The sequence below is a fragment of the Myotis myotis genome, unplaced genomic scaffold, assembly GCF_014108235.1.
Source record: "Myotis myotis isolate mMyoMyo1 unplaced genomic scaffold, mMyoMyo1.p scaffold_m19_p_14, whole genome shotgun sequence".
Lineage (NCBI taxonomy): Eukaryota > Metazoa > Chordata > Mammalia > Chiroptera > Vespertilionidae > Myotis > Myotis myotis.
Window position 1 is genome coordinate 9,420,613 of NW_023416318.1, and position 12,029 is coordinate 9,432,641.

The following is a 12,029-nucleotide window of genomic DNA, read 5'->3' on the forward strand; positions in this document are numbered from 1 at the left end:
CAGTACCAGCTCGGCCGTTTGAAATGGCCTTGTACCGGGAGCCCAGGCTTCCTTCGAAGCCCGCCAGGGAGGGGTGGTGAGGGTGGCAGGGGTTGCGGGGAGGGGAGAAGTGGCGGGCAGACCTGCCCTCCGTCCCTATGCAGACCTGGGAGCGGGAAGAACCTCTCCCGCTCCCCACGCCACCCAGGTCCCCGGGGTGGTCTGCAGGCCCGGAGGCGTGGAGGCTGAGGCTGCCGGGTCCCCAGGCGCCGAACCCGAGCCGCAGTGGGTGCTGGCAGAGAGCCGGGAGCCGCGCTTCTGGGCGACACGCTGCGGATGGGTGGCTCCTGCGCTCACCACGCTTCGCAGGGAGCTCAACTCAGTCCCGCTTGCCCGCGTGTGGGGGCTCAGCTGGCGGGCTCAGCTGGAGTTTTTCATGGAGCGAGGGGCCAAGCTGCCATGGAGGCTGGGGAGGGTGTCCCCAAAGCTTAGAACCGATCTCTGCTTCCCTGGAGAATCGGCCCGCCAGGGAAAGGAACTAAGTATTTTTGGAGGTGTTTTCTAAACAGGAAAGTTATTTTCCGGAAGCCGGGAACCAGGCATCCTCCCCTCTCGCTTCTCCGGAGCCGCCAGAGCCAGCGCCCGGTGCACTCGGGCTGGTGCGAGAGCAGGACCGCGGCCGGGAGCTCAGCGCGGGCAGGTCGCCTCCGCACTTGCCCAACTCCCACAGCCACAGACACGCGCCTCTGCAGAGCTGTCGCAGCGCTCCGGGCTGCCCTCCCTGGAAGTTGAGTGCCGATCATTATAGCTCTTTCGCGAATCCTTCCTTTTCCCCTTCGGTTCCAGCGCCCCCCTCCCCAACCACCCCCCCTCTCCCCCGGCAGGCGCAATTACTCCGATGACACCTGGCGCCCCCTGGCGGAGCGTGTGGGGCGCTGGGCTTGCAGACTCCCACAGCAGGTAGCTGCAAAAGGCGTGGTGCCTGCGACGCCGGAGTGAGGCAGTTGCCAACAGCTGGTGCAGCGGCCGGGCTGCGCACGGGGACTGGCGAGTACGCAGCCCAGGTCCTGCCCCTTCCCGGTGACGTCTCTGCAGCGGGCTATAAAAACCTCGCGCAGCCTGCCGAGGTTCTGCTAACTCCCTAGCCCAGCAGGACCCGAGCCAAGAAGAGCCTGCGAAGCTGCAGGAGGTGGTGGTGGTGGTGGTGGAGGCGGCGGCGGCGGCGGCAGCGAAAGCAAAGGGAAAATGTCCAGCTGCACACGGAGCTCCAGAATGCCGGCCACAGACTCAGAACTTTTATGGGTCGCACTGTGAGGGGCACCCTCTAAGCCCCAAGTCCTCACGAAGCACAGAGCGTTGCCTTCCCCGCTGCAGGCAGGGGCAATACGAGTTGTAAGCAGCAGCAGCAGGTGCAGAAAGGCGGGGTCTCCAGCTTCCTGGAACCGTGACCCACAGAATTGCTTTTCCAATTCCAGCCCAAAGCAGAAGGTACGCTGTCTCCAGCTTTCCGAACTCAGATGCTTCCTGAAGCTTGAAAGTGGAGGCATTCGGTGCCAGCAGGGGCAGCCAGACAGCTCACAGAAGCATCCCTCTTCAGAGCCCAAGTGTCCTGCCTGCAAGGAAAGAGCCTGCAGCTTTCCCGGCTGGGTTCACCAGGACCCTGTCCCCTGGCGCTGGCCTCAGGACCTTGCTGCCAAGTGGGTGCGTGTACGGAGAGGACAGCTTACCCACTCAAGTCAAGGGATGGATAACGTCCTCCCGGTTGACTCAGATCTCTTCCCAAACATCTCCACCAACACCTCGGAGCCCAACCAGTTCGTGCAGCCAACCTGGCAAATTGTCCTTTGGGCAGCTGCCTACACGGCCATCGTGGTGACCTCTGTGGTGGGCAACGTGGTGGTGATATGGATCATCTTGGCCCACAAGAGAATGAGGACAGTCACCAACTACTTCCTGGTGAACTTGGCCTTTGCCGAGGCCTCCATGGCAGCGTTCAACACAGTGGTGAACTTCACCTACGCTGTCCACAACGAGTGGTACTACGGCCTGTTCTACTGCAAGTTCCACAACTTCTTCCCCATCGCCTCGGTCTTTGCCAGCATCTACTCCATGACAGCCGTGGCCTTGGATAGGTGAGCTTGCCCTTCGTGGAAAGGGGAGAAAGTGCCCACACAGGGCGGTGGCTTTGCTATGGAGCTGCCGTGTTGGGTGGTGCCTGGTTCAAGGTGGAGGGTGGCCACCTGTACTTGGGTTTTTACTGACAGCCAGTTGTGGATGGGGACACTTTGTCTTATCTCACTATTTTCTTCTCTAGTTCCTCTTTCCTTCCTCCCCCCCCCACGCCCCCTTCCACCCATCACCAGTCTCCTCTCTTTTCTTCACAAAACTCCCTTTTCTCTTCATTTAACTCTCTTTCTTCATCCCCTCCCTATGCATCTCCTGGACACTTCCCTTTGCTTCTTTCCATCTACTTCTTCTCTCTTTTGCCCTGAAAGCCTGAAGGCGATACCCAAGCTTGGCCAAGGTGTGTGTCCCTGCCTGTCACCTTGCATACCCCTGCAGGCCTGCTTCGGGGACCAAGGGGGTGCAGCCTCTGGTGCCTACCAGTTTTAAGTATGCCTCGCCAGCATTTCTCGTTTTTCTCTTTTTCCTGAAGATTCAGGAACTTGTGTCTCCCACCTCAACTTTCCAGTGTTATTTGGATGTGAAGAGCATTTCATTGAATCAGAAATACTTAGAATTCTAATTCAGCTTCCTCTCTGCTGCTAGGAGTTCCCGCTCAGAAATTAGAGGCAGACTCTGTACCTAAGGCTCTCCACGGATAGGGAGCTTCCCCAGCAGTTTTGCTAAATTCCCCTTGTAATGGGAGGTCAATGTTGTTAGCCTGTCTGTATCCACAGAGAAATGTACTTGGCAAAGGCAGTTGCGAACTCTGTCTCTCATGCAGCCAACAGGTTAGGGTTTCAGAAGCTGATAGAACGTGATAAGGTTGGCATTTTCAAACACAGGGGGTAGTGCTCTGGAATGAATGCCCTCCCCCAGGTGGCATGATGGAAAACTGATGATTGGAACACAGCTCTAATTGTATTGACTATTTTTGTGGGTGTCCTACGTAGCTCATGTGTATATCTCTGTGCGCACCGGTGCTAAATGTTTACGGGGGATGTGGAGGTATGTTTCAAGCACCTGCCACTGTGATTTTAAAACCGTGATGATCTTGCTGAGATAACTGAATGTGAGAAACCCAAAGAAGGAACTAGAAGAAAAACTTTTTAAAAAAATTCCCAAACTATTAAACCTTGTGCACAAAGATTGTTTACGATTTGCAATCAATTTGAAGTTTTTTTCCAGCTTGTATCGTGAATGAACACCTCTAAGATCAGAGAAGGCTGTGTGTGTCCAAATGCTGCTTCCTCCGTTCCACAGACACCTCCCCTTAGGCAGCTCTTATGTGCTTGATATGTTGTGTGTAAGACAAGTTGTGATGAGCCAATTGTATTTTAAATGTGGAGGAGAAACCAATTACTCAAAGTGGGAGTGAAATGAATTCTTTTGTGAATGTACCTTTATGCCACTCTGGTTTTCAGATATTCTGTTTGCTGAGAGTGAGGATACATGTAAATCTTTCTGCACCAATTTACTCCTGTACCTCACCCTCCACCCCTTAAACTTAGAAAACCCATAGCATGATATATAACCACATATAGAAGCAGTGAAAACTGGTACCTTACACACACTCTCTGGATGATCCCTAAATTAGAGGGAAAGTTGGTATTTTTACTGCGTTGGAACCTTGTGTGAGCTCAGGAGACCTGACAACCAGTATGAGCACCAGTGGACCGCTCTTCTGCTTTGACTTCCATAGAAATGACATGTTCCACAGCCCGGCTCTTTCCCTTGGAACTTAGAAGGTGAGGACAGGAGTCAGGGTCAAAGTCTTCACAGTGGACAGGGCCTGGAGCTACCTCGACTCTGGCATCTCAAGCTCCACTGTTTTATCTAGGCACATCATAGACAGGACCCCAACCCTCGTGACCCCTGCTCAGTGAGGCCAGCGGATCTCTGGTGCCAAGGCTGAGGGAAATGACAGCACCGAGAAATGTCTCCATGTCCCTAATGTACACATACAGTCCAGGGAGATGATCAACGACATGCTCAAGGTTAGGGTTCAAGGTGGAGTTAGGGATGAGGGGTCAGGGCTGTGTCTCCAAGTCTCCTCCCCCTACTATCTCCCCGCCCCCTGTGTTCCTGCTATTTTTCCTTGCTCACCTCCTGAGCACACAGCGAATCAACCCCCTCAGGCCCTCTGAGAATGTAGCTGCCCTGCATCTGTGGTCATCCATTCCCTCCTGAGAATGTTTTAGAGAGGAAGAGCCTTAAGCCCTCTCCATGAGTGATCTCTCCCTTCTCCAGCATGGCATGCCGGCCCTGAGAAAATGCTCAGCTACTTTTTGTATGTTCCTTGACTCTTTCACAGATAATCTTTGAATCAAGTCTTAAACAATGAAAGCAACATGTTTTGTTCAGATTGCAAAATTGAACCTCGTTCACTGCAGAAAACTGGAGAACTCTGAGACACAAAAATACAAACCAACCACTACTTCCTTATGCAAAAATAACACTTGTTAGCATTGGAATTTCTCTTATGACTATTACACTATGTAACTGAGGTCAGATTCTATGTAATTTCATAGCCTACTTTTTTCTGTTGATATTAATGGAAAATATTAATAACATTTCCCATGTTATTAAAAAGTCTTCAGTAACATAATCATAATGGCTTTCAATTATCCCATTATATGAATGTGATATTGTTACTTTAAGAATCCTTCTACTGTTGGGTATTTAGGTGATTTCTAGACTTTTTTGCTATTATGATGAATACACTACTATACATTTCTGCTTGATAATTTTGTTGCTGTTGTTGCTATTTAATTTTTTCTTAGGATAGAGTCCCAGAAGTGGAACCACTGGGTCAAATGAAATTAATTTTTTATAAAAGTTTCCTCCTAATTTTAAAGGATTATAAACTCTGAGCAAAGCAAGGAACATGTCTGTCCTCTCTTGTTTACTTTATCTCCTCAGCAGAAAGCAGAGTAGTTGGCACCTCACAGTTACTACATATTTATTGAGTAAGTGAATGAATAAGATAATGCAGGTTTCTAGAAGAACATTTGAAAAATGCATACAATTATAAAGAATATGTAAAAATTATATATAATCCCTCTCTGACAGATAAGCAGTCAAAATTCTGGAATGCTAGCTTATACTTACTTTTTTTGTGTTGTTTACACCACATGCGGTCATTCACACTTTAAGGATAAATCTGAGGCCATAATAAAAACAGTTTCAACAGTTGTGTTATTGTTTGTTTGTTTGTTTCTTAACATCATATTCTGGGCATTTTCCATGTCATGAAGTAGATTTAATGGTAGGATTTTTAATGGATGCATTCTATTGCCCGGCTATAATAATTTCTTTCAGCATTCCTCTATTTTTAGATGTAAATCGTTTCCATTTGTAATGATTACAATTAACTTTGAAATGAATATCCTCACTATAAATCTTTGAGAACATCTCTTGTTCTTTTCATAGAAGAATCTCATTGAAGTGCAGTTGCTGGGTCCAACTGTCTTGATAAACTTTGCCAAATTTCCTTCTGGGTCCAAATTATATGCACAGGAAAAAAAAACAAAACAGCAGATTTTAGTACTAATTTAAATCTTTTCTGTAATATTTCTACAGAATGGGAAAGAGAAATCCCCTTTAGAAGAATATTTATTTATTTATTTATTTTTAAAAATACATTTTTATTGATTTCAGAGAAGAAAAGAGAGGGAGAGAGAGAAACATCAATGATGAGAGAGAACCATTGATTGGCTGCCTCCTGCATGCCCCACACTGGCAATCGAGCTTGCAACATGGGCATGTGCCCTGACCAGGAATCAAACCACGGCCTCCTGGTTCATAGGTTGGTGCTCAACCACTGAGCCACGCCAGCTGGACAGAAGAATACTTACTTATTAGAGGCAAGAGTTACATAGAATAAAAAAGTTGCAGAGACAAATACACTAAGTAAGATGAGGTCTCCCTCTAATTAAGCTCTAACATCAAGGACTGTACTTTATTAAAAAAATATATTTTATTGATTTTTTACAGAGAGGAAGGGAGAGGGATAGAGAGTTAGAAACATCGTTGAGAGAGAAACATCGATCAGCTGCCTCCTACACACTCCCCACTGGGGATGTGCCTGCAACCAAGGTACATGCCCTTGACCGGAATCAAACCTGGGACCCTTAAGTCCGCAGGCCGATGCTCTATCCACTGAGCCAAACCAGTTAGGGCAAGGACTGTACTTTTTGAAACTCTACAATTCTCCTACTTTAAAATAAAATTTAACTTTTTTCCTATTATAAAAACAAAAGGTGTGTGTGGTGTTTCATGAAATGAGAAGTCGGAGGACACTGAGAGGTGAACACCTGCCTTTTGCAGGGGCTGGTGATAGTAGCCGGTTCTAGTATTACGGGGCTGCACCTAAGATCAGAGGAGGGGGACTAATCCCTAAGCCCCTTAAGAGGGGCTATAGGGACAAAAGGTAAACCGACTTATCACTAAGCACACAGCAACAAGAGGCTCAGAAAAGCACCAGCCTGGTATCGCGGCTCCTGTACCTGGTAAGGGGCAGGTGTAATTTCAGTGACATGAACGGGGAAGGTAGCTCATTCCTGAGACTGGTTCTGGGGATGTTGTGCTTGAGTGAAAGGAAACAGCCACACAATGATGGTCTCTGGACAATATGAAACGTGGTCAGGATCAAACATAGCATTGCTCAGTTCGGGAGAGTGGTGAAGGCAGAAGGAATGGGCTCTCTTAGAAAGTAAAAGCGGAACCAAGAGCACAGACATGCATATATGACAGAAATCCTGCCCTCTGATACCTGGAGTCCATCCCACTCTGCCCCCATCACACTCAGCTACAAGCCTAAGCAGCCTGCTGCGTTCTGTCCTTGAACCTCACCTGTTGACGAGACTTGGATCCCATTGTATAACTCAGGGCACTCCTTCCCCACCCAGAGACCAGACTTGGACTCTAGGATCCTTTGCACTAATTTAGATGGACCTTAAAACCCATGGCCAAACACCCCTGTGATGCTGAGAATGGTCATTCCTTAGAAGCTTGTCCACCACAGCTGCTCCCGTCTTTCCAAATCAGGAACCTTGAATGTCTGGGATGACATAGATCAAACTCGTTTTTTTCATCTTAGATGGATCATTTGGGCAGCAGGACCTTTCCTGAAGAGGTTCTATGTAGGTTCCACCTACTCCTTGGAGCTGCCCTGGTGCACTTGCCACATCCTCTCTCTACTCATGAGAGCCTTCAGTGTCTTGAATGGTCAAGACTTTTCATTTTAATTAGTTAGTTAGTTAGTTAGTTAGTTAGTTTGCGTTTGTTTTAAACTGTCAGAAACAAAAGTTCAATTTTGGGGAAGTAAAGTAATTCTCAATGTGAAATCACATAATATGTACACAAGACTTTTTTCCTATTTTACTATTATTGTTATTATTATTGTTGTTGTTGAATCAGCAAATGATAGAATAAGAGAGAAACATTCACTGTTAAACTTAGACAAGATCTTCAGTTCATCAGAGGATAATGCCATCAGGTAAGGTGATATTTCCTGACTCTGGGTCTCACGTCGTTCTTTACAGGGTTTATGATACATGTGGGGGCAAATAAGACTGGTTGAAAGATAACTACAATATAAGGTGTTGGGCATTACCTTTCATGTGGGTTGTACTGACAAATTTTGCAGGAAAGGCGAGCAGGAAGTAATGTCCAGCAGTGATGATCAAGGAAGACACCAAAAGATGGCAATTGAGTTGGGCCTTGAAGATTAGATAAGATATTTAGAGAGAACAGTAAAGAATGGTGAAGAAGCTATATGACACAAGTGTGGAGGTAATAAGTTGCAAAGTGTTTGGGGAGAATGACAGGCTGACTTAACTGTAGTAAATTCACAAGTGAATTAGGGAATGAACGAAGAAGTTGTTGGGAAGAAAATGAGTACAGTTTTTGTTGGATTTGATATGAAAATATAACAATTAGTTGGAAATGCCCAACAAGCAACTTGAGAGGTAGGGCTAGAGAATGAGAAACCAGGGATCAAAATGTAGATTTCGGAGTTTTCCAAACAGAAGGCCTATGAGAGTTTGGAAAGTAGAGAATATCTACATATATGTTTCCAGAGGCTAACGATTCCCAGGAGTGTCCTGCCAGGCAGTAGGGAGTTGGAAAAGAAGAAATAGATAAAGGTGTAGTGGAGAAATCAGGATCTGTGGAGTGACAAAGGCTAAGAGAGGTGACCTGTGGCTTGCCATATTCATTAGTGTCAGTAGAATCCAAGGGTGACAATCCTGGACTTGGCAATTAAAGAACATTGGTGACCTGTGAGACATAGTGTCAGCAAAGCATAGAAAGGTGGGATAAAATTCGACGGCAATGAGGGGAATGGCTCTTCCTCATCTATCCATCCATCAAACTATTACCAAGTACCTACTATGTGCCAGATGCTGAGGGTATAAAACCCTGCTTTTGCCTTTTTGCTCTCAGTATTTGGGGATTGACAAAGTCATGAACACCATTATAAACCAATGCAATTAATGCCATGCTGTTGGATCTTGGAGACAGAGTAGAGAACTACCCTTTGAAATATAAGAAAAACTTACAGGTAAAATAAAGAAAAGGGAGAAGCTCAAGTGCCACCTCCACTAAAAGCTGACCTTAACCTGCACGTCTAGATGAGGTGCCTTCTTATCTATTCCCATGTCGTTTATCCAGGGAGGTTGTAACAGTCTGTAATGTGTTGGTCTCTCCCACACCTCCCCCCCCCCCACTAAGTTGCAAGCCCCATGAAAACAGGAAAACTTTATTTGGTTCTGTTCCCAGAACCAATAAATCAGGCAGACTGCAAAGCACACCTGTGATACTATGCCTTGAAGCAAAAGGAAATTGGGCCAAATATATGCCTACTATGGAGCTTTCTTAGAAAACTCCATGTTTCTAGAAAACTCCATGTTCTAATTCACACTTGCCTCTTCCACCCTCCATTTGACTGGCCCCACTGAATTCCAGGTCCACATCCTGCACCTGACAGGGGTTACACTCCAGGCGACACCTCTAAATGTGGAGGCGTTTATCATTCCCACCTACTGCAGTCTCTCCAGGCATGCTGGAAACTGACACATTTCATAGATCCTTTTCTGGCCCAACTATATTGTCACCTCCCTGGCTTTTCCTCCAACACCCCTACTAGCTACGGGAAGTACACTCTGTTTTACTTGTCTTTTCTGAGGCAGAACCAGCAGAAGCCTACCCACCACCCAGCCCTCCAAGTCCTGTACCCACAGTAATTATCTAAACACCTAGTTCATATATTAAAATATTACAGACACAGGAAAATCTGAGCAGAGTGGCCTGAGAAAGTCATAGACGTGGAGGACAGAGTCGGGAACTGGCTTACATTGTCCAAACCTCCCCTCTTGCCACCCTGAGGCTGTGATTCCACCCCGTTGAAGGAGAAATGTGAGGCTCTATGGATGAGGAACCCCAGGGATGAATAGATGCTTTAATGATGTCCTTGAGACTCACATTTCAGCGTGAGAATTAATGCGGCATATGAACTGCTCCAGGAACTTCGTCTAAGTAGCACTGAGCCTGATTCCTTGCCCTTCTCATAAAATTCTTTACTTGATTTATTTTTCAATTAAGCTTTTGTCACTATATTTCATACTTCAGACTCTTCATAGAGTGCCTTTTATGTCCTTTGCTTAAGAGTGTCCTTTAATAACCTCACCTCTAGCCTTTGACAATGCAGTTTGGTGTAGGAAAGAGCGCGGACGGTGGGTACCAGCAGTGGTTCTATCATTTACTGTCTGTGTGAACATAGATTCTTCATCTTTCTGGGCCGATTTTCCCACCTGATAACAAGGATATAATAAAACTTGCCCAGTGGGGTATTGTTTGAGGGGAAGAAGGAAATGGAAAGAGATGGAAAGTTTCTGATTCATTGCTTGACGGTCAGTAAAAGCTCAATTAAAAGTAATATTATGACTGCTAATAAACCCTGGCACACCATTATATTTATTATTCACATACATTCCTGTATCAGCATCCTCTTGGATTCCGGTATAACAGCAACAGGGTAAAACATTTATATCCTTCCCCCCTAAGATTATAGTTTAAAATCCTCCTAAGTGGGTCAGCGAACTTGGAGCTAAATGCTCCCAGCATCCTTCCCCTCTGTGCAGATGCCCGCGCCCTCACCAGTAGCCCATGATTTGGATATACCACGGTCCAGAAAAACCCGATCATTTCCTCTTACAACACCTCCAAAACCATTCACTTTCCACGTCCTGTATGTCCCAAAGTCACCACCCTCACAGGGAAGCACCATTTGCATGTTTAGTGTCTGAAGGAGAACTTGGCTGTAGCAAAAGGTCTTACAGCTGCATGTGTTTTAGTTGATATTCAATTTGTTAAAGTTGTTTCTTTCACCTTTGAACACATCTTATAAATCTTGGACGCTTTCTTATAAATACAGTTTATGCGTGTCCAAGTGTCAAACATTCACTTTCCCTTATCTTTTGACTGATGCCCAAGTAGCTCTTAAACATGCGATGGAGTCCTTCCTCCTAAGTAGTTTAACATTTTCACGCTTCATCAATCCAATGATCTGACATATTTCCAATTAGCCACACATTTTTATAAACTTAACAAATCATCTTACAGTGTAAACAGTGCCTATAAACTTGATTAATTTCCCTAAATATTTTAAATTATAATCCTAAATGTGATGCATCTGGTTTAAAAAAAAAACAACACAACTTTGAATCCCTAACAGGATAACTTATAAATAGGAAAAACCAAGTTTTCCTCAGGACTTACATAGTTCTGGTAAGTCTAATAAATCAAACCCTCTAAATTTAGCCTATCAAGTTCTCTTAGAGCATTTCAACCTCCTAAGAATGAAACTTACAGATTCAGCAAATGAAGTTCTCATGCGCAATCTAAACATTGATTACAAAATTAATTAATTAAATCCTCCAAAGTATTTCGATTCAAATTGCAAATCTAGAAAGTCGAATTCTCTAATGTACCGGATTCTCATTTCCAACATATTCAAAACAAATCACACACAAATTAACATACAGCCTTATTCACACTTCCTACATAGAAGTACCATCTTTTCATTGTCTATTTACTGTTCAAAAAATCCCTTCCCAGGGTTACAAAGTTACACCGTCAGAGGTGGCCGAACCACCTCCCTAAGGAGCCGCCAAGGTTCTATCACAGGGTTGAGTGGAAGACCCGAATCCGGGTGTGCCATTCAGGGGTCTTGCCCAGAGCTGCAGCCCAGTGCCCAGGGGTGGAGCTCTGCTTGCTCAGCGCCCACAGGGCCCACCCACACCTTGCCATTTTGAATTGATTTGTCCCAATGTGCTATGTATTTCCTTGGTTTCCTTCAAGTTTTACCCTTTCCCACTTCTCATCCTCACATTTTATCATTTGAATTGCACTGATGGAATCATGCAGCCTCACCCCACCCCTAGTTCACCTTTGACTGTTTTGCTGCCTGAATAGAACCAGCTACATACTGTACTCTCTGATATTTTTACCTTCTTATCAATCTCCATTTCAGACTTGACCATGGACATGGGTGAAGTGACCCCCAACATTCCCCATCTGTCCTGGGTCCTCTTCAGTTTCTTTTCTGAGACTTTGAAGTCATGAAAAATATGTAACCAGCATTTGTCCGACTGTATCTTGTTTCTTCACATGACTCATCAAAACTGGAGGGGTGGTGCCTGTGAGTTTTGACAACCCCGGGATCTCAGCACGTTTCAGATGTGTGCCTGGGGGACTGTGTGCCTCCTAGACAGCAGGTCTACGCAGCAGCCTCCACTCCCTTGGCGTGAAGTCTTCCGAGGTGGGGCCTTTCTTCCTGGAGCGAGGAACCTACCTGGCACCCTTGTGTCCTCCAACTGGGTCGT

General features: G+C 45.9%; 1 protein-coding gene across 1 annotated transcript in view; it reads left to right on the forward strand.

Moving 5' to 3' along the window:
* Positions 1-818: 818 nt before the first annotated feature.
* The window catches only part of TACR1 (tachykinin receptor 1), a 127,855-nt gene continuing 116,644 nt past the window's right edge, over positions 819-12,029 (forward strand). Inside the window, exon 1 of the mRNA XM_036334011.1 lies at positions 819-2,111. Coding sequence (XP_036189904.1) covers positions 1,723-2,111 — 389 coding nt within the window. The 5' untranslated portion in view covers positions 819-1,722. The remainder of the gene's footprint in view (positions 2,112-12,029) is intronic.